This window comes from Notamacropus eugenii, chromosome 2 (genome assembly GCF_028372415.1).
Source record: "Notamacropus eugenii isolate mMacEug1 chromosome 2, mMacEug1.pri_v2, whole genome shotgun sequence".
In the NCBI taxonomy this organism is placed as follows: Eukaryota; Metazoa; Chordata; class Mammalia; order Diprotodontia; family Macropodidae; genus Notamacropus; species Notamacropus eugenii.
Window position 1 is genome coordinate 388,875,964 of NC_092873.1, and position 24,022 is coordinate 388,899,985.

The window sequence follows — 24,022 nt, forward strand, 5'->3', positions numbered from 1 at the left end:
AATCACCCTGGCTTAGTTTGCCACATGCTTTTACTGTTGCAAAGAAGCACACAGCTGCCATGGTTTAGCAATATAGTTGATCTACTTTTTACCCCAAAATTTTAAGTTTAATCAAAATTAAAAGCTCTTGGTTGGCTTTTTTTCCCCATATCGACACAAGATCTTGTCAAATATGCTTATAATTCCATGCAAAAAAGTTACTTAAAAATTAAGGAATTCAAATTGACAGATCCTTCAAAACTGAGGGGTCAAAGGAAAAGAATATATTGAGTGAAATGTATTTCCTTAACTTAAATTGTGAAGAAAAATGTTAAATTGAGAATCTCATTCAGCATGTGGATTTTTCAAAATAAGATACCAAAGGCACTAATAGCAAAGCAAAAAATGCCTAAAACAAATACACAGTGATTCCTTCACCAAAATCACCATTCAGCTGCATCCTCAATCTTAGCTCATTAGTAAATCAGCACAGTGGGTGGCTTTTAATGAAAGATCAAGTGAGATGAATTGAGTGGCTGCTATTAATCACTTACAAGAAGGAAAAGTCACCAGAGAAGGAAAGAACAAGAAATATGTAAGATAAAGAATACTTTTTGTACTTTTAGTACCAGACTTAAATAATATTGCATTTAACTGTAAAGAAACATTCCACTGAATATACACCTATATAAGCATGTATGCACAGATAGATTCCTTTAAAGTAACGATATATTAAACTGTTAGAACAATTCTTTTTTTGAAATTGAAAATATAATTTACACTTTGATAATGCTATGTGAATTAAAAATCACAGAAATGTGATAATTGCAATAAAGCATCTTAGACAGCTTGAACTCATGTATGTTTGTATCGTGTAGTTTTGACTCATACCTGAGATAAACAGATAACTCATCATACAACATTACTATGATTTTAAATGCACGCCATTAGAGAAAAAAATAAGAAGAAACTTAGATATCTGGGGAAACTACCTAAAAATTTCTTTGAATTAGCCCAATGTAATAATTTTCTAAAGAATGGTCATGAAATAATAACAGAGCAGGGACACTGATGCGATGATGTTGATTAAACAGACCCCCAAACAAAGTAAATGACTCAGATGCTAGTCATCAAACTAGACAGAAAAAAGAAGAGCGTGGAAACATACAACAACAGTTCTGAAGATCCAAGGTCATATGAATTTTTTTCAAAGGATTATAGTTTTGTTTAGGATGTTTGGCTAAGTGTGGAAAATACCTCAAAAACCAACAGAAACCTGTACAGGTGCATTTTCAATGGAAAAATCATTTTCCAATTTTATTTTCTTATATTAGTGAACTTTAAAGTAACGACCTCGTTGTATTTCAAGTGTAAATCACGTAAACATTGTGTAGCATGTGGCAAAAAAAAAAAAAAAATTAAATAGGAAATGCACTGACCATCAATGCCAGTGGCTTTGTACTTCAGGTCATAAATATAACCAAATGTGCAATACAACACAAACATGATGATAAAAAGCACTCCTCACAATTAACAAATTTTAGTTCATATGATTAAAAAAAATATTAAACTGCATTTAGTGCAACATTCTATTATATCGTACATCATATACCATGCTTTGGAAACTTACTGCACTACAGTATATACAGGCAGGATACAGCAATGTTTAAATCAAAAGTGAAAAGGAAAATATGGAACAGAAAATTTTTACATCTATGTATACATCTAATTATATTGTCCATTGAATTAGATTTATTATATAATCTGCTGTGCCATATTGACTATCTTGCATAACACCTTGAAGTACTTTTATTTTTCCCCCAGCAATGGTCTACTTCAGACACAGAGTGGAAAGATCGTGATAAAAACGGCAGAACCTTGAAGCTTCATCAGTTGCTTCCCAAATATCAATTGTATACAGAGCTAGAAAACATTAAGAAGAAAACAAATCATGACTATACATTTTAGAACAGATTTTGGTTAGCATGTGTCCCATAGTAAGAACTGAGTATGAAGAAACAATATGCAGCCAACAGCAAAGAAAAAAGGGAAAACTTTTGATAAAAATTGCTTTTCCATTTAAAACTATATAAACAAGGTTTCTTTTTGCTAAAGAGATTTGATCTTATCAGATTTTCATTAGTTCATGAAAGATAAAGTAAACTTGTGTTTTACCAAAGACAGATACCAAATTGGCTTAAGTTGATTTTTCAGAAGAATCTATGACTTGCAATTAAAACATAAAGATTCACTGTTTAATGAAAATCACAAAACCCCCCAAAGTTTTTGCATAGTATGTAAGAATATAAAATGTTAATGGTAAGTTTCCAGGACAAAGCATCAAGGAAGATTTCCCTACCCCCCTTTTTCACTTAGGGAAACAGAGATAGGTAGATAAATTTCTCACACATTTATAACATATTTCTATCAGAATATGATTATAGTATCACAGATATAGAGCTGGAAGAGGTCTCAGAGGTCACTTAGTTTGATCCCCTTACTCAAAAGCTGAAGAAGGTGAGGTACCGTTGAAATAATTTGCTTATGGTAGTAAGTGACAGAGGTGGGATTCCCTAAGGGCCTCTGGCACGAAGCTCTTTACCATATGACCCCTTATTTTCTACAATCTAGATGCAGAAGTTATAACATACTCATAGACAGTAAACTATGTAAAGAGCCTTGTAGCTTGAGAATAGATTACAGTTAAAACTTCAAAAGAATGAGCAAAGCTATCTTCTTGCCAAAACCTACCTTAGATTTCTATAGTGTCCAAAATTTTAACAGCCACACTCTTGAGCACTTTGGGCTTGTGCACGACGAGGTGATCTAAGCTGTCTTAAGGCAGCATCTCCATACTGAATACCTGAACCCATTCTTTCTGGATCCAGTTCACCTGAGGATCAACCAATATTTGTTTGAAAAATTCTTCAAAACTCTTATCTGTATATTAATAATGCAGATACAAAGGTGATAAGCAACAGAGTTCCTCATATATTTTTTAACTATGAAGAGTTGGGAGGAAATATGTACACAAATAATTATTATACAAACTAGAATATGACTAAATGCATAATGGCATAAAAGAGTCCAGGAGGAAGGGATCATTTCTAGTCGGAGGGAGGAGACTAATTTAGGGAAGGCTTTAAAGAAAGGATATTATCTGAGCTAGGCTGTGAAAGAATAATGGGATTTCAACAGGCACAAATGTGAAGGGAGTCCATTCCAAGCAGGATGTGGAAATGTGTGGCACTGGAAGAAGGTGGGATGAAATCAAAGAAGGACAAATGGTCTAAGTAGCTAGTGCTACTCTGAAATCACACTGGAGGAGAAAATTGGAGGCAAACTGTGGAGAGCCTTGAATGCTAATTTAAGGAGACTCTTTTATTTCCTAGCCAATGGAGAGTCACTGAAGATTTTTGAGGAAGTTGAAAATGATGAGACAGATAAATATTACAGAGATTACTTTGATAACTCTAACAAGGATGGATTAGAGAGGGAAGGAACTAGAGGAAAGAAGACAAGTTAACAAACAATTGTAAAAGCCCAGGCAAGAAGTAATTTGGTCTTGAGATAGTTGGTATTGACAGTGGGAATTAGAAATTAGTGCTAGATATAACAAGTATCACGGAAGTAAAACCGATAGGATTCTATGGCAACTGATCAGAGGTCAAAGAGAAGGAGGAAGGGAAGCAGGGAAAGGAAGAAAGATTGAGAGGAAGAAAGAGGGGAAAAGGGGGGAGAAGAGAATGATTTATGGAGCAAGGTCTCTGACATAAAAGGAATAACTGGTAAATTATATTTCTTTAATGACTAATCCACTTAGCATTTTATCAATAATAGTTAAGAACCCTAGATTTTATCTTTGAATGTACATATAGAGGTGATATCAAAATTCCATTTAATCTTCCAGAAGGAATTAATTTTCAGAGGTGTCTTATGAGATAACAAACTTATATGATCTAAGAATAGATTAGTAAAGCAATAAACTATCCTGTACAGAATTTCATATTATGTGTTCAGTCATTAAGCATTAAACTAATAAGAAAAAGAAAAACCCTTATAAGAGATCTACATAGTCAAACAAATTCTTATATCAGTCATGTCCAAAACACGGTTCATTTTGCACCCTGAATCTATCATCTGTCTGGAGGTGGGTTGTATAATGCCAATATTATGCTAATATAGCATTACTAATCTCCACAGTTGAAAGGGTTTATTCTCTCTTAACCATAAATGAAGGCTAAGGCATTTACTATAAGAACCGAAAAGTTATTGGGATCAAAACCCTACACATTTAACCAATTAATGGCAATTTCTGTTTGACAGCCTAGGTGAGTAAAGTTTGCCTAAATTTCTCCTGGAAGCATTGATAAGCAATACTTGTCATACAATATATATGACATATATACATACATATAGTACATATACACACAATAAATAACTTTGTAAGGGTAGTTATAGAGCCAAATTTATCAAACATTTTGTAAAATGAAAATTTTTTACCTGATTCAATTTTATTGAGTATTTTTCTTGCACACTGAACAAAGGCTTCTTCTACATTCTCCCCTGTCAGTGCACTTGTTTCCAAAAACATAAGCTCTATATTCGATGTAACAAAAACAAAATACAAACCCCAAATTAGAATAATGACAGATGCTGAGCTACTATCAAATTTGTATGTAATATTATCTTAAAATGAACAATAGAAAGGTAATTTCTGGTCTAACATTTAGATTGTCCAAGCATAAAAATATTTTAGTGAAATTTACATTTCTTTGCTATTTTATTGTGAACATAAAAACTGCTATCACCATATGTTAGCACAGAAAAATTTGTTGACAAAATTATCTAACAAGTTATACCAGTTTCACAGTCTGGCCCACCTGAAGCTACTAAGCAACAACAAGGTCAAAATTACCAAGTAACTTCACTTGTATAACTGACAGAGTTAGGTACTAATAGTTCTTATTTCTAAAGTTATACTTTTCACAGATATATTACTTCACCATTAAAAGTCGTTTCAAAGGTATTCTCATTTATTGTTTGTAGTTAGTGGATCGTGAAAAGGTGAACATACTTGGTGTAGTGGAAACCAAAGAGTGGATTAAGAGCCAAAGGACCTAGTTCCCATCTGTACTCTGCCCATACCACTTAGTATGACCTCGGGCAAGTTAACCACTCTGGGCCTCCGTTTTCTCATCTGCAGAGCGGAGCTGGATTAAACCATCTTTAGGGTCTCTTCCAATTCTAAAGCTATCACCCCATGACTTCAATTAGAAAAGAAGTCAAGCAAACACAGCTACCATTTCCCACACTGTTTCACTTTTTACTTATTTTTAGTTTGTTATTTATCTTTATCAACATCACCAACTTGCTTCATGTTATCCCTATAGTATCTGTGAAGACACTGTGGCCAGGCCGGACAATCTAAGCCTAACACCAAACTAACTGGGCCAAGGGTTGGGGAGGACTGAGGTTTTTTCTTCTTCACCTATCTTCCACCACTGGTTTCATTGTTTGCTCAATGTTTGCTTCAGCTGATGTAAAATGTTTCACACCTCAGATATTAAAGGGCCCCTGGAAGAGATGTACAGCAGAAGAGTAAGGAGAGGTTGCTGGCATGACCTGGAAACAAGTACGCTGAACTCCTGAAGTATATCCTTGACATAAATTAGAGCATAGGATCCAATATCTAAGAAGAGGGTTAGGTTGGATATCTGATTCTTCTCATCTTCTTCCTTCCTATTCTTTTCTTAACCTTATCAGGGAAGGTTATATGACCACCACCTTGATTACTACCTCCCTTTAAACCCCAACAGAGAAAACCGAGGACCCTGAGCCCAAGAAACTTGGGAAGAGCAGGCCACCAGCCCTGTGCTGTCACCATTGGGAATGGACCCACCATCATTCTTGCCACTATCAATACCAATTGCTGACCAATTGCCAATGACCAGCAGGTAAACCCCAGACCACAGGCTGCACTTCCAGCCCACACCCTGCAACTGCCATCCAGGGAATTAACCCTTATGCATGTGACAGAGTAGCTGCTTCATTTTGAGTTTCAGTTCCTACCTCCTAAACAGCAACAGCTACTAAAGACATGAAAAAGAAAGCTATAGTCTGGTCAAATGCTTCAGCACCAGGAAGGGATATGGTTTATCACTGCTCTGCTGCTGTACCATAAACATCATGGGGGCATTTTCATCTGATTTACAGCTGACACCCCCTCTATATGTTGTCTTTCCCTATCAGAATGTGGATCAATCTTTGAGAACAGGGGCTATCTTTTCCATTTATGTCCCCAGTGCTTATGATTTTCCCTTTGTTTCTGAGATCAGGACTCCCTATCTTACCCAGACTGAAAATACAGAGGCCACACAGAGGCCCAGCTTCACTGATGACTGAGATGGAAGCTTTGACCTGCTCCATTTTGCACCTGGGCCAGTTCACCCCTCCTTAGGCAGCCTGGTAACATCTCCCTCTTGGGGGCTTACCATATAAAGGGGTGTCAAACAGTGTAGATGCCAATCAGTTTTAGCCACACTGCAGCTCAGAACATCTAAACTCAAGCTATCTATCATTCATTCTATACCACTGTTACCTTCTTTCCATCAAATACTTTATCTGATCTGTTCACAAAGAGCAAAACACTTAGACCAATTGGGCATTTCTCCTTTCCCACCAGCCTAGTTATTGTTAATGAGTTTCCTTCTCTTTTGTTCTAATGCTATACAGTAAAGCACTGGAGTCAGGAACTTTGTCTTCTCTTCTTACATTTTCTACCACAACTTCAAAATATTATAATAAAAACAGTTCAAGTAGACTCAAATACATATCATATTAGTAAAAAATATAACATGGAAATGAAATGGCATTTAATAATTCCCCTACCATTTTCTTGGGCAAACCTGGAAGCTTCTAAAAAAGTAACTTCACGATCTGCATCCAGATCTTTTTTATTCCCACAGAGTATTATGACAATATTTTGACTTGCTAGCATTCTTGCATCTGTCAACCAATTAGTAAGCGCATTATAGGTTTCTCGGCTGTAAAGTATAAGATCCCAAAATTAATATATAAAGTCTGTAAAACATAATTTAATATTAAATCAAGCATACTATTAAAACATTCAAAAGATGTCATAGTTATTTAACATTCTTATCATAACAACATCCCCAAAACACTAGTTAACCATAATAGGAATTTACAAAAACAAAAAATTTACAAAAACAAAAAAGAAAAAATCTGATATCCTTGTATTCTGTCATCACTAACTAGCTGTAATCATCGAGAAGAGAAGAAATAAGAAGTTGCGTACCTAAGGGTAGAATTTGGTTCACAGGTTATTAGACTTGAAGAGGACTAGAAATTTGAGAAAAATGAAAAAGACTAAGCAAATTTTTGTATCAATTAATGCAACTGATCCTTCTAGCATTAAGGATCTGATTTCTTCTTACTTCAATGGTTTTTTTTGCTAATGTGTTATGTAAGTTCAGTCTGGGCCAAAAAAGATCACATAAATGTCATCAGTACTGGAATATGCTAAAAAGTGATTTAAACAATGATATTTAATTGTCTCCTTGTGAATATATGTCTGGACAGGTGTACCACCTTTTTGGGTTGGAATTAAAAAGCAAGGACTCCTAAAGGCACAATCTCTTTACACTGCCAATCCTTTTGTTGCAGTTAAGTGAAAGCAAATTGTGGGAAGTGAATGACAGGGCCCACTTTCTGGTAGTATTCAAGTACCTGATCTGTTCTGTATGCTCGCAATAAATTGATGTTGTTCACAAAGGAGGATGTTTATTATTAGCATGATTACTTATGAGGCCTTATGTGTCAATTTTTTGAACATATATGGGAACCATAAAGTAGCATGTTAAGAAATGCATTAAGTAATGCTCACTTTTCTCATCTAAATGTATATATACCTACAGACATTTTACGAATAGTAATTGAGAGAATACCACGTGTACTGAAATAATGCCATGTTTCATAGGAAAGCACAGAAATACTGAAAGGTGATGTAACTTGCCAGAGACCACAAAGGAAGAGTCAAGTATATTTATTAAGTTCCAAATCATGCAAATTGAAGTGAAAAAAATCAATCACAAACTTGTGAAACTAAAGATGCATAAATTTCAGACTACAGGAAGCAGACCATGAAGAGCACATTCTTTTCCTATAAATAAATTTTGAATTACCTGGTAATGTCATAGACTAATAGAGCTCCTGCTGCACCTCTATAGTAACTTCTTGTTACAGACCTAAAAGAATTAAATTGCTTTATTAACAGGTTCAAGAGATTTTTCATTGTTCTAAATAAGATGTTTTCAAAGAAAGAGAAAAAAATTTACCTCTTAGCTCTGTGAATTATAAATCATAAAGATATATACTACAGAAGCACTTATTTTTAACGTTCCTAAGAAAGAACCAATGCATTTGTTATCAACATTAGGAAGGTGGCATGGTTAAATAGCAACCCTATTCTCTCTGTGCTTATGAAATAGACATAGTTACTTCAAAGTAGCTAGATATTTCAAGAAGCTACATATAGAGAAGCTCTTTAAAGACAGAAAAAGAGCTAGAAAAATGCCTATCATGAAAAATGGGAAAGAAAATTCTGGAAACAAAACCAGTTCTTAAAACATCATGAAGTCCAAGAATTATTCATGACAACCAAGACGTTTTTCTTGTTAAGAACAAGCCATGCCAGACCAATTGAAATTCCTTCTAAAATGAGCAGAAGACATTATACTTAGGCAGAGAGCAAGAAATATTAGTATTTTGACTTCAAGCATACATATACTATAGACTATTTTCAAAATTTGATTAGCCTTATAAGGAGTAGTAATCGACTTAAGCTGCTAAAATATGATTCACTTCCTCAATCCTTTTTCAAGAAATCTGTCCCATATCCACAAAGAAAGTGGTTTTAATGTTGTTAATTTATAGTTGGAAAAGTTTAATTGCTCATATCAGCAATGGATAAGACCAATGATTGATTTGATGCTCCAGCATTCAGTCTTCCCTAAAAGGCTTTAGAGTGCTTGTGAAATTCAGAAGTCATAGCCACATGATCAAAATTACATGAGAGAATAGTGGCCATCTTTTTTCTCCTAAAATCCTTTCCTCTTCCAAGCTTGATTAATTCTATTTGGTGATAGCACCATTCTTGGAGTTACTGAAGCTTGATACCTCAGAATTATCTATGACTCTTTCCTCTCCCTCACATCCAATTAGTTTTCAAATTCTATCATTTTTCCTAGTGCAGAAATTAAGGTATTAAATTTAAGAGATTAAAGAAAGCTGCTAGTTTTTCAAGTATTTGTAGTACGTAAATCTGGCAAGTTAATCTCAGTCAAGTGAAGAGTCAGATGCTGGGTGTGGTCCATACAAAATGTAGTTCAAAATCTTGTAAACAGCCCCCAAACACCTAACTGCTAAGCACCTAAGTCTCGAAAGAGGCAGGGAGTTTAGATCTTCTCCCACCTTTCATATACCATAGAGTGTCTTTCCTATCCTTACACTCTATTAGTGCTATTGGAGTAGAGAAGTCATGGAGAATGGAAGATGGTGGGAGGGTAGAAAAGAGTATCTTATTCAAAGCTTCTCTTAAAATAACCTCAGAGCTATGACAATACAAAGTATTATCTTTGTTCCCATTGTCTTTTGCATGTCACAAAAAGCAATCTCCTTTTATAAGAGAAAGTTCCTTAGCTTTCTAAAAAGGAAAGACACAAATTAAAATCACATTCAGGAGCACTGGTCACTTTTCCTCCACTAAAAGCTGTCTCTTATTCCTACCTTCCTTATTTTTGTTGGTGATATCATTTTCCCAGTCACCTAAGGAGGGAACCTTGGAGTTGGTCTTGGATTCTTCATCTGTGACATTCAATCAGCTGTTGTGTCTATTTTATCAGCATAATCTCTATCATGTCTGTTCTCTCCTTTCTACTCACCTTGCCATTGCTATTTTAAAGACCTTCATTTCTCAAATGGTCTATTATAATAGCTTCCCAGGTGCTCTGATTCCAATCTCTTCATTCTCCAATCCAACTTAATACAACTGCCAAAATAATCTTTCATATCATACAAGTACCACCCATTTTTCCTTCCTCAAAAATCTTCAGTGGTTCCTTACTGTCTCTGGGTTAAAATAAGTATTTCTTTTTCTGGCTTTTAATGCCTGATAATTACTTTAGTTTTCCATTTTTATTTCACTCTGTTTTTCCCCCTTCTCCCACCCTTAGTTGTTTCCTAATTTCAACCAGTCTTATCTAGTCTCAGTACATGTCAGCTGACTATCTCTAATGCCTGGAACGTTACTCCCCTTACCTCTCTGCCTACTGAAATTGTTCTCTTTCTTCAAGGCCTAGCTTCTCTACAGGTGCCATCTTCTCTACAAAGCGTTCCACCAAACACTCCAGATAAAAGTTATCTTATCTCCCTCTTCTCAAATTTTCTTATAGCTCTTTGTATGAAATTTTCTTACTTGTAAGCCTAGTTTTGGCTGTGACTGCTGAATGATTGTGTACAAGTCACTGGATACAATAGGTTCCAACACAGGAAAGTAAACTGAGTATCTGATAAATGTCTTTCTGATAAGTGGTTCTACGTGAAATTTTTAACGTATATTAAATATTCGTTAAACTTGTGAAGGATATTAGTTTAGAAAGTCTGGTTAGTTCTTTTTATATGATAAAATAAAAAGATTTGGCATGCTGAAGAAATTATTATATTATATAATATTATATTATGTACGTTATATTATATTATAATATTATAATGGGACAAATGACACAGTGAACTTAAAAAAATTCAATATGTTAATAAACCACTAATATAAATAACGGTTAGCCAAAATAAACGCCAGGAAATGCCAGAAAAGATACCTCTGATATGCTTTTAAGTAGGGGAAAATATATTAACGTTCCAGAAATACAGGAGTATCATGTGTTGAAATTAGATAGTACAAGGAATGATGATTGAACATCTTCAAAATCAAAAAACTCTTCTTTTAATGACTAAAATGATTTTCATTAAAAAAATTCCATAATCTGTAGTTGATAATCCTGCAGTATATTATGGCAAAAATGCAGTTCCCCCACCCCAGGATGGCATATTCCAATACATTAATGACTTTGGGGAAAAGATCCATTGGGATAATCATGTTTTTCATCCAGTTTGTTTTACCTAATATATTAATTATGTCCTTGATTAAGATAATTCAACCTGCATTAAAAGATTTATCTTGGAAATACTTGAGAAAACTTCCATGTCTGTGTTAATTTCTTTAGCTAAAATTAAATGGTATTACTTTTAAATACCAAGTCCCAATTTCAGCATTCCAACTTTGGCTATTTGTTAGGCTGTAATTATTTAGTAATACTTTACCTTTAAATACGGTACTAAATTTGACAGTCTTTTTAAAAAAACTCACTTCAACACTCCAAGGATCTGTGATTTCATTGCTGTGGGTTATGCCCTTCACTGGTGAGGGCTCAAATTCAGCTACACCTTAACAGGTGGTCTTTAAGAGTGGCTGGGACTAAAAAATTCATCACTCAGGAGATAAGTCACTCCATCATAGCCAGGCCGGTATTCAGACAATAGAGATAAAGTCCACTACTGAATATTTTGTTCTGAAAAGTTTCTCAACTTGGTAGCACGTAACAGAACTTACATTTTATTTTACTAACATCTTTAAGAATGAAGTTCACCTCATACTATGAAGAAGCATTAGAATAGGACTTTAGTGGAGGTTTAAAAAAAAAATCCACAGACTTGGTATATAAAATTTTAAACACCTCAGAATATTGGTCTTGGTTAAATATGATCTATAGTTTTGTTTAATAAAATTAAAAATTAGCTTGAATGTTCACAGTGCTTTGTAAAACTAAATTTTCTGGCTCAATATTTGTTGAAAATATAAAGTGAATGCTCTCAATATTGGCAACCCACCTTTCCCAACAAGTCTGACTTGTACAGGACACTATCACTCATATTTTGAGAAGAAAGGAAATAAGAAAACAATGAATCTAATGAAGTGGAAGAAAGGATTAATGATAAAAACAAATAAAACATTTTTATTTGAATTGGAAAAGTAATAACTGCATATGTATACCCCACTATCAAATTGCTTATCATTTGAGGAATGGGGTAAGGAGAGAGGAAGGGATGGGAAGGAGAAAAATTTGGAAGTCAATATTTTTTAAAAATGAATGTTAAAAATTGTTATATATAATTGGAAAAATAAAATACCATTTAATAAAAAGAAAAGTAATAACACAAAACAGTGGGGAAAGGGCTGAATTGAGATTCACAGGATCTGGTCTCAAAATTCTGGCTCTCACATTTATTAGCTATGGACCTTGGGCAAGTCTCTTCCCCTTTCTGGGCCTTGATTTCCTTATCTATAAAATGAGGAGTTTGAACTAGATGACCCCTAAGGTTCTTCTATCTCTAAACATTTGTGATTCTCTAATCCAAGAAAAAAACAAAATCTTCCACAATAAGCATTTTTATACATAGTTCTACGGAATTATTTTTTCTAATATATGAGTATATCCTATCCCTTTATAAAGGCCTCATTTTAGGGGACATATCCTATATGCCCTAAATGCAGCTAGGCAGCGCAGTGGATAGAGTCCTGGGACTAGAGTCAGGAAGCCTTCTCTTCCTGAGTTCAAATCTGACCTCAGATACTTACTAAGCTGTGTTACCCTTGGCAATTCACTTAACCCTATTTGCCTCAGTTTCACATTCTCTTCTAAAATAAGCTGGACAAGGAAATAGCAAACCATTCCAGTATCTTTGCCCAGATGGGGTCATGAAGAGTTGGACATGACTGAACAAGACTCCTATATCTGGACCAATGTACTATATGACTTAATCCACTTTTCCATATTAATATAGTATAATGAACGTAATTTAATCTTTGATGATTTTAGATCTTACAGTTTCTTAGGGATAGGTCAATATAAATATAAATTATAATTATATAATACAATAAATATAGAAGGCTTAGGATATTTCACGGAATAATGATCCTAATACATATCCTGAGGAAAAGGGAATTTTTATTAAACCCTCAGATTGGAATCTATCTTAATAAAAATGCCAAGAAAAAATAGATTGAATTTATAGGGGGGAAAGAAAGCAATGCATCCATTTTTATGTAAAATTAGAATGAAAGAGAGTCTTCCAGTAATTAAAATATTCCCGAGGAACAAGTCAGGTCCTTTTAGTGGTGCATTCATTTTCATAGCACTAAGAGAGCCTTTAGTAAACTGTTGCTACAGGAAACAAAATTGAATTTCTGTAGTTTTTTTTTTTTTTAAGTTAAAGAAGGAGTTCCCTGAGGTGGAAATTTCTAAACTTACTCCAAGGAAGTTAACTATGCATTGAAAGAATATAGCTGATTATAGGAGTAGATTTGTGAGAGGCTGAAAAAGGAAAAGTAATGGCTTTAATTCTAACAAAAACATTTTAAATAAAAATTTAAAATACCTGAATCGTTCTTGTCCTGCTGTATCCCATATCTGTAATTTTACGTATTTACCACCTACATTTATTATCTTTGAACCAAACTCCACACCTATAGTGTGATTTGAATCATCTTTGACTAAAAAAAAAGAACAAACACAAAAAAATTAAATTTTAGGCCATTTAGAAAACACATTTTGCAAGTTTCATGAAACAAGAAACCATGTTATATTTTTTCACTAAGTTCATTCCATGTACAGAATATTGGTCTTATTCATTATTCTCAAAGTAAGTTCGGTTCCCACATTTTATGTTAAATATTGAAAATCAGGCAGCAGATACTAATAAAAATTGAATATACAGGGCCTGCTGATAAAATTAAACAACAATCAACAAAATGTATCAACTTTCTGCTATGTTTTAAGAAAGAATACACAGTTTATACCTTCAAAGATTTGCTAAATCTTTTCCTTAACATTATTAAATCTGACCAAAGTGATTAATCAAATGTTATCAAGTCTAGGTTTTGAGGAGCTGACTCTTACCCAATACTTTATCTACTGAACAAATTTAGATATTCTCAAACTGTGAAGACATATGTCAACGAACAAGATGTCACATCTCGCAAAACATCTTTTAAACCTTTTGTGTAGATCTGAGAATAATCCATATTCAGGTGATAACTGTAGTGACATGACTAGTAATTGTTCTGAAATGAGTATAGAAGGAGAAAACTGGATATGCCCCATGACTGGGCCTTGAGGGACTCCTAAAATTAATGGGATAAGAAGAAAAAAAAGAGCCATCTTGAGATGGTTGTTTGGTTTTCAGGGGAAGTTGTGGTAAATTGGGAAATCTTGGGTATATTCACTGAGATGCCATTGTTTTCTGTTTTTTTTTTAAGTGTCAGGATTAAGTAAAAAATCTCTAATACAATTTTCAAAGTTATTTGCCAAAGTATCTAAATCAACTTTAACATTGTAACCTATAACTTCTACTCATCTTAAAAAACAGAACCTAATTTATTAATACATAACCATTTCTTTCTTTGAGTTATTGTCAAATTTAACCAAAGATACCACATCTTTACCTACATCCTCAAACCACCATTCAGGAAATTCCAATCTCCTAAAATTTCATCTCTTCTATAAAACCTGGCCAGATAGGGTCAAAATACAACATAGTTTACTCTATCTTCTGCCCCACGTCTATTTATCTCATTTCAACTCTAAAATGTAGTTGCCTATAACACATATGAAATATAAATACTTGATTACACAGTCAACACAATATTGTCTTATGAAACTTCACTATAGAACTGCAATATTTATTTTATGATCCCTTAACCAAATGTCGCAACAGATATCATAAATTTCTTCTTTCATGCAATTTCAAAGAAAAACAAAACAAAATCCTTTTGAGAACATAGTTGTAGTTCCAGGAAAATATTTTAAAAGTTCTTTTGTAAATATATATGAATAAAATAGTCAGAAAATAGTATATATGTAACACACACATATGAACAAATGACATACAGATAATCACTTACATTTCTTTTCAATAAACTGATGAAGTAAGCACGATTTGCCAGTTCCTGCATTTCCAATTACCAGGAACTTAAATAAAAAATCTAAAAGATAAAAAGGATGATATGAAAAAATTATTTCAAAGCAACAACTATCAACGTGTTTTTGGACTACAGTTATATGGTATGAAATTAAATGAAAAGGGGAAAATGTGAATGAAGTTTAATTCTAGCTTCCTTCAACCTAAAACTGTGTGAAAAATGATGAAATCTGAATGAAATTTCATGAATAAAGAATACAAGATAACATTTTTGGGTACACCACATTATTTGTTAACTTTATACATTACCAGTAAAACTGGCAACTGAAAAATTTCCAGATAAACCCACTTCTCTCTAAAAGCTATTCACCCCCAAAACAATAAGGTCCAAATGAAACAAACAAAAATCAACAAAAGAAGTTAACAAAGAATCCATAGTAACATAATTATGAAAATCAAAAAAGGCAAAACAATGCAAGACCACTCTACTGGCCAGGCAGGGATCAATATCCAATCCTACCCTGTTAAATTTATATCTCTTAAAAGATAAATCTGGCTTGGTTTGCCCTCTACTCAAAAATCTTCAGTACCTCACTATCTCTAGGAAAAAATATACAATAATCAGCATGGCATCTATAGCTTTTTAAAATAACAGTTCCAGTTTCAATTCGTATTATTCTTCTTCACCCATTCTCCATTCCAGCCAAATTGCTTAATAGTTGTTGCCCTCCCCTCCAATATTCCACAGCCCAGGGGTGGGGAACCTTCCAAACTTCTGTTCGGTCAATGGGCCGCACTTGAAGCCCTAAAGGGCCACATGTGGCCTCCAGGCCACAGTTTCCCCACCCCTGCCATAGTCTATCTGCATCCCTTTGCACAGATGATAGATACCCCTGGTCTGGAATGTATTCTCTCCTCACCTCCACTTCTTAGTATAACTAGCTTCCTTTAATGCAAAATTCATGCTACCACTTACATGAAGGCTTTATTGACCCTTCTAGTTGTTAGTGCTCTCTCCTTGAATTTTTTTTTTTTAATAAAACTTAGCATATATTTTGTATTTACTTATTTGTGAGCATGCATGTAATATATGCATACAATACAATGTAAGTTCCTTGGAATGACCATAACTCCTAGAATTTGTGAGAGAGAAGAGGAAGTCTGGTTATAGTCTGATATTCACCCTGAACTTTGGAAAAGTACATTATAAGGAAAGTTCAGAGCAAAGATACGTAAAAGCCAATGATCAAAGTGAGAGGAAGTCAGCACAAAAGGTATGGCACATCAAATTCTGAAGAATAAATAGAAAATAATTCCAGTGAGCAGGAAAAGGGAATTTATCTGAAGAGAACAATGTGGACACACATAGAACTTACCAATTTACTCAGATTTTTAGAAAGATGACAGAAGCCAGGCTGGCTAGGTGACAAGAGTGATAAAGAATATGGAAAAAGGATTCTGGGAAGATGGCAGAGTAGGTCAGAAAACTCCAGGCTTTCTGAAGTTCCTCCACAAAAAAGACAGGACATTTCCTCAGTGAATATAGAGTGGCAGAAGTAAAGTAGTGGTAAAGTAGCTGTCCCCCTAAGATAACCTGAGAGAACCTCCAGCAGTGGAGGTTTGACCTGAGTGAAGTACAAACACTCCAGGCCAATTCTACTGAATCAACAAACAATAAGCCCTGGGGGCAGCTGGGTAGCGCTGCAGCCTTGGCCTCAGGAACTCTCATCTCACAGTGTGGGGGAAAGCTGAGTAGGGGAAGATTGAAGGACCCTCTGCTATATCAGGATGCCATGTCCTGCTGTGCTGATCAGACGCATCAGGCTGTGGGGAAGAAGGAGCAAGCAAGCACATGCCCAGTGAGTGCAGTAGCAGACGGACAGGGTCCCTGCTGGGCTGTGGGTCCTGGCAGGAGAGAGGAGTTCCTGATTTCTGCTCCAGAGCAGAGGGGAGAGCTGAAGTTTGGAGGGACCAGGGAACAAGAGCATTTTCAGGATAGTAGGGCTGGGGTAGCTCTAGCCTGTGGCTTAGTTGTGGAGAGGAGTGCTTGAGGCTGGGTACCTAGAACAAAGCTCAGAAAATAACAGAAAGAAGGAACTGTGACCTGGGTACCATTCTCCACACCTCAAGACTAGAGTCCGATTACAATAATAAGCAGATAAAAGAAAAATAAAAATACAAATGAATACGCAAAGGAAAAAGAACTCAACAATACATAACTACTACGGGGAGAAAGAAGATCTGGATTCATATTCAGAGGAAGGTAACGAAGCTAAAAAAGCCACTCCTACTTCAAAGGCAAATGTCAAATGGTTACAAGGTCAAAGAGTTCTTGGAAGAACTTTAAAAATATTTTGAAAATCAAATAAGAGAGATTGAGGAAAAATAGGAAAAAAATAAGAACAATCCAAGAAAATCACAAAAATTATGAAAAGAAAGTCAACCAACTTGAAAGAAGAGGTCCAAAAACTTAAGAAAATAAATCCTTGAAGACTAGAATTGGATGTGGGGAAGCTAATGACGTTATAAGACACCAAGAAGTAATAAAACAAAATCAAAAGAATGAAAAAATAGAAGAGAATGTGAAAGATCTTATTAGAAAAACAACTAATCTGGAGAACAGATGGAAGAGAGACAATAGAAGAATTGTTGGACTACCTAAAAGTTACAATGAAAATAAAGTCTTGATACAATATTCCAAGAAATTATTAAAGAAAATTGCCCTGAACTTTTAGAATCAGAGGGTAAAATAGAAATAGAAAAACTCTACCAATCACCACCTGAAAGAGATCCTAGGATGAAAACTTATGGGAATGTTATAGCCGAGTTTTAAAGCTCTCAGGTCAGGAAGAAAAAACTGCAAGCAACGAGGAAAAAAACAATTTAAATACCAAGGAGCTATAATCAGGATCACACAAAATCTAACAGCTTGCTTCTACATTAAAAGACCACAGGTCTTAGAACATAGTATTTTGAAGTGCAAAAGGGTTGGGGTTGTGACCAAAACTGAATATAATCCTAAATGAAAAAAAAAAACATTTAATGAACTGAAAGACTTTCAAGTATTTGCGACAAAATGACCAGAACTCAATGGAAAATTTAACATATAAGATACAGAAGAAACATAAGGAAAACATAAAGACCAATTATAAGAGACTCAATAAGGTCAAACTGTTTACTTCTTATATATGAAAATCTTATCAGTACTCTTAAGACTGTCACAATTAGGGTAGTTTGAAAAAAGAAGAAAAAAACAAGCAAGTGGGAGTGGAGGGCTGGTAGTGCTGGAACCTTACTCTCACAAGTTTTAACTGGGTTAAAGAGGAAACATACACATACAGAATGGTATAAAAAATTTCTAAATTTATAAAGAAATAAGAGGGCGAGCAGATAGGATAAGGCTAGAACTTTTAGAGGTATGTGTAGATTAAGAATTAGGGGGTGCAGGAAAGAGGATTAAGGGAGGGACTCTTAATGAATTCAAGTCACCTGGTCCACATAAACTATATCCTTGGATACTAAAATGAAAGAACTGACAGATACGATTACTTAGCCACTGTCAGTAATTAAAAGATCACAGAAATCAGGAGTTGTGCTACAAGAATGGCTAAGGTTCTGGTTCTGATTTTCAAAAGAAAGAGAAAAACAATCTGCCCACTATAGACCACTGAGTTCTCCTTTGATTCTTGAGAAAATTCTAGAAAGGCTCATTAAAGATGCAGTTGGTGGACACCTAGAAAAGGAGACAGGGAAAACAGAGAGCCACATGGCTTCATCAAGACCAGGTCATGCCAGACTAAGCTCATTTCTTTTTTTGATAGGATTACTAAAATGTAAATAAGGGGAATTGTGTAGCTATAGTGTACCCAGATTTTAGCACCCTGGAAACTGATTTTAGAGCACAAATCTGGTGGCTACACTGTCATATTAAGAAGAAAATAGTTTGTTATACTGATCTTAACAGATTCCTCCCTCCCCATCTGTGGCTTGACCTTTCCTTTTCATCCCTAAAATCTCCATGAAACGATCTAGCTTGAAGGATCTTTTGCTAAACACTCCTTAAACTTCTTTTTCCTTTCAGTGGTTCTGTTTCATAAAGGAATGAAACTTTAGATATCACTGGCATACGGAATGCCCAGATGAGGATGACTGAAAGTCAACAGAGAGGTCACATACCCAGGCTCACATAGCCAGTACGTGTCAGGAAGACACTTGATCCCAGGTCTTCCTGGCTCTAAAACCAAGTGGAGAGTGAGACTATCCTCTATTCAATGTTGGCTGTTATGAGACAATATGCATAAAATTCTACCATCATCACTTAAGATTTTTACATACAAATTTATATTCTAAATTGATATTTCCCTTGAATGTTATATTCCTACTTGGAAAAATTGTTTGCCAGATAAAGTAGTTTCTAGACTTGTTTGGCCTTTTTGCTGTGTTGATTTTTACCATTCTTTGAAGTCAATAGTTTATTTAAATAAATAAGGTTGGAGTAGCCTCACTTATACATCTTATCATCTTTATTCCCTCTCTGATTTTTCCTCTCACAAAAATATATCAATGGTCTGACCACATAGATTCCCATATCAGTGCCCATTCATTTTTAGTAATTTCATGCTCATCTCCCCTTTTGAAGTATTCATGAAACACACACATACGTGTATGTATATGTATGTACATGTGTACACAAATCTTCTATATATAGTCTTCAAATCTTTAGACTCTCATTTCTTGCTCCTGAGCCATACTTTCCAGTGTATTCCTCACTGACTTCACCTTTGTCTCAAAGTTCCCGAGTATTAAAGTATGTATTAGTTTATATAATTTGAAGGGTCTTACTGAGTTCTTCATAGAATTTTTCCCTCCTCATTCTCTTTAACAGACACTGGTACAAAAGTTTCAATTATCTTCATGGTGGTCTTTTTACTAATGCCTACTACGGACTCCTTCAATATGAGACTACCAAATCTCCATGGGGTCCTATTAAACAATGTTTAATATTGTTGTCTTTGTATATACAAAAAAATAAAATGTCAGTTCCTTCTATGAAGAAAATCTATGAGCCATGCTTCCATTTCACTACATTTATTTTGTCTTATTTCATTTCTAACAAGAATATCAAGATTGATATGGTTCAGGTCCTCTAGCAGTGATCCACTTGTTGGTCACAAAGTATCTCTCATTAGAGTACCTGTGATTCTAATGGCATTTATAGACTGTCTAAAAACTGTGTGATTCCTATCATCCTTCAATCCTTTCCTGTTACTCTGCCACCATTTCTTCAGAAACAGTAGGGAGTCATAAAGGATAGAGCCCTCTTATATTAGTTTTTATTTTTTGGCTTCATGGGTTGTCATGGCCAAAGAATTCATCATTAAAAGGGATGTATACTGGTGATCAGAATATACATATTTAGATATGTTGGTCTATGGAAAGCAGACATTGTTGCCAGGACCATCCTCAAAGCCTTTTTTAGCACAGTACAGCTTTCTCTGTGCTATCAACCTCTGAGTTCCCAGGATCATTGGTATGACACAATGAAACAACAGAGTTAGTACTTTTGGATATTTCAGTTAGATAATCCATACAGAAGTTTCATCAGTATTCATATTTTAGATAGATGTTGCAAATGGAAAAGTAACTGATCCCCAAACTGAATAAGAGAATGGGTTAGATTGCACTTGAGAAAACTGTCATGCTATTAAGACTTTATGCTTCTCCCTGAGAGAGACCCATTAAAAAAATCAATATTCTTACTGTTGTGAGAAATGGATATCATTTCCATTCAGAAATATCACAGGCTCCAAAGTTGCAGGCCACCCACAAGGCAATGGAGAAGCATATGGTGAGCAAGAGTAGGCTAAAGCATACTACCTTGTAAAAAACTTATTACAACAGAAGTAAAAGATAAAATAAAAAAATTAGAAAAAAGAGGTTGGGTGTCACATAGCAAGGGCAAGAAATAATTAATGGATATGCCTGTATGCTCCACTGGTTATTATGAGTTTTAAAAGTCACACGGAGGATTTTATATTTGATTCTGGAAGTAACAGGGAGCCACAGGAGTTTATTGAGTAGGAAGGTGACAGGGACATATTTGTGCTTTAGGGGAGAACATTTTTAACAGCTTTGTGGAGGATGGATTGGACTGGAGGCAGACTTGAGGCAGGGAAGTCAACCAGAAGTCTATTGTAACCATCCAAATGTGAGATGATGAGGTCCTAAACCAGAGTGGTGACAGCGCCGGAGGAGGAAAGGGGATGAATATGGAAGATTTTATGAAGGTCAAGTGGTCAAGAACTGGCAACTGACTGGATATGGATGAGGGGTCAAGGATGACTCCTAGGTTGCATGTGTGGGAAGATGGTTGTATATTCAACAGTGATAGGTATATTAAGAAGAGGGGAGGAGGGCTGGAGGAAGGGAAAGTCATGACTGCAGTTTTGTGCGTATTACGTTCTGGGAGTTTACAGTATATGCAGTTTGTCATGTCTGATAGAAACCTGGAGACATGAAACTGGAGGTCAGCAGAAAGGTTGGGGCTGGTTAAATAAATCTGAGAATCTTTTGAATAGAGATGAAAATGAAATCTGGGGGGCTAATGAGATCACCAAGCAAAAATATATACAGGGAGGATAAAGGCCCAAGGCAGAACCTTGGGAGACCATCATTATTAGAAAGCAGCACTTAGATGAAGATCCTACAAAGAAGACTGAGGAACTTAAGTAGGAGAGCCAGGAGAGAAGTGTCATCAAAACCTAGAAAGAAGAATGAAGACTGAAAAGGGCCATTAGAATTGGCACTTAAAAGATCATTGGTAACTTTGGAGAAAGTTTCAGGTGAACAATGAGGTTGGAAGTCAGACTGAAGTCAGAAGAGAGGGAGAAGCCAAGAAGTGGAGGCACCAGTGTCTTCTTAAGTTTAGTCACAAAAAGGAAGCGAGCACATAGGATGAAAGCTAGCAGGAATGGATGGATAAAGGAAGGGTTTTTTGAGAATAAGGAGACATAGGCCTGTTTGTAGATAGGAGGGAAGTAGCCAGTAGAGACAGGGAAGATTAGTAGGAGAGTGGGGATGATGAATTAATCTGCTGGAGTGAACAAGATGGAATAAGATCACTTGTCCATGCAGGTTTTTCCTTGGTAGTGAAAAGGGTTGCATCTTCATGCAACATATGAGGGCATTACTAGGAGGCATCTGAGTGATGTGAAATGAAGAGAGAAGAGGGAGCTTTTATGAAAAGGCCCCAATTATTTCAGTGAAATATGAAGCAAGGTTCTGAGTTGAGAGGGTGGAGGTAGAGATAGTCACGGGACATTTGAGAAGGAGGAAGGGAATAAGCATTTATACAATGCCTACTATGGGCCAGGCACTGCAATAAATGCTTCATAACTATAATCTCACTTGATGAGAGGAGAGATGAAAAAGTCTGGAAAAGCTATTATAGTGAGTGGGACAGTTAATTGATTAGGGAGGTATAAAACAATTGTCTAGTTATTGTGATGGCCCAGTTAGTATTACATAACATAGATTTGTAGTAGATCCAGCATGGTTTTGTGATTTTTGTGATTCAGTAAAAGAATGAAAGCAACAGATGGTGAGTGTAATCCAAAGCTGAGGCTTGGGAGGGAAAGATCAATCAATGGTAGGATAGGGGAGTAAGAGACTGGAGAGAAGACATCAGATAGTTGAACTAAATCAACAAATGTATGATAGGGAAAGGAAGAAAGTGTACCCAGTGCAAGGGTGACAGCGTTGAAAAGTACTGAAGGGTGGAGTCACTGGAGGTTGAGGTAAAGATGAAGAGTAGGCCTGGGGTTGCAAAGCAGAAGAGAAGTTGTAGTGGTAACAGATGATGATCAGACATGGCAGTGGAACACTTGTGGGAGATTGCAAGAACAAAGGCATGACCATCTGTGTGGCTGAGGCAGAGTGGAGAAGTAAGTCATAGGAAATGAGTCAGTTGAAGAATTGGAAAACTTGAGTGTCAGAAGTTTCCGTATGTATGTTGACGTCTCCTTGCGGGAGGGCCAGCAACTGAAGAGAAGAGAAAGATTGTGAGCCAGTCATTTAACTCACTGAGGAAGGAAGGATCGTGTCCTGGAGGTCAGCTACCAGAATTCTGAATGGGTGACAGAGAATGAATGAAAATTAAAGTACGAGAGGTTACTAAGGGATGAGTAGAAGAGGGAAGAGTCTGGAAGTGGAAATAGGGGTCAATTCTCCTACTATGACCTCTGAGTTAGGGTATGAAAGTGTAACCAGTGCTGGAAAGAGTGGCCAGGGAAGTTATGCCAAGCAGACAATCAGGTTTCAGTGAATGCAAGAAGATGGAAAGAAAAGTTGAAAGCAAGTTTGTTACCTCTGGAGCAGTGCAGAACCAGGGTTCAGTAGCTTTAGAGTGGGACATTGCTGTTGTTGTTGTTGTTGTTGTTGTGTGTGTGTGTGTGTGTGTGTGTGTGTGTGTGTGTGTGTGGCTTAAGGCAGTGAGGGATGGAAAACAGAATTTGTACAATGACAGATGTGGGTTAAGAATCAGTGGGATGGGTAGGGTATGACAGGGTGGGAATATATTAATCACTTAAGAACAAGTCCAAGTTGGTTTGTCATCACCCTAAAGGGCCAGGCTGGCAGAGCAAAGTGAGTGGTGAGGCCAGGTCTTCTCATGATAAAGAAGTCTGGCCTCAGGGTATCAGGCAGAAATATGGAGCAACTGCTGAGGTGTAACAGATGACTTGAGTGACAAGAGAGAGATGGAATGAATGGAGGGTAAGGTAAGGCAGCCAGTAGGGAGTTGGGGTTTCGCATACTTTATCATGCTAAATTTTTACATATGCTTGGATCAATTTTGGAAACCTCTTTTCTAGTCCATTTACTTCCTATTTTTAACTTACTTCTAGGCTGCTTTGGAAATCACTGCCTTGTAATACAAATGTTAAGGTCTATCAGGGTAAGTTCCTGTTACCTATTCTTTCCATTTTGATAT

General features: G+C 35.7%; 1 protein-coding gene across 1 annotated transcript in view; it reads right to left on the minus strand.

The window, feature by feature from the left end:
• Positions 1 to 1,264: 1,264 nt before the first annotated feature.
• RAB4A (RAB4A, member RAS oncogene family) overlaps positions 1,265 to 24,022 on the minus strand; it is a 45,289-nt gene continuing 22,531 nt past the window's right edge. Inside the window, exons 2-8 of the mRNA XM_072647476.1 lie at positions 15,017 to 15,097; positions 13,492 to 13,606; positions 8,184 to 8,246; positions 6,871 to 7,025; positions 4,483 to 4,578; positions 2,731 to 2,872; positions 1,265 to 1,902 (exon numbers count right to left, since the gene is read on the minus strand). Coding sequence (XP_072503577.1) covers positions 2,757 to 2,872; positions 4,483 to 4,578; positions 6,871 to 7,025; positions 8,184 to 8,246; positions 13,492 to 13,606; positions 15,017 to 15,097 — 626 coding nt within the window. The 3' untranslated portion in view covers positions 1,265 to 1,902; positions 2,731 to 2,756. The remainder of the gene's footprint in view (positions 1,903 to 2,730; positions 2,873 to 4,482; positions 4,579 to 6,870; positions 7,026 to 8,183; positions 8,247 to 13,491; positions 13,607 to 15,016; positions 15,098 to 24,022) is intronic.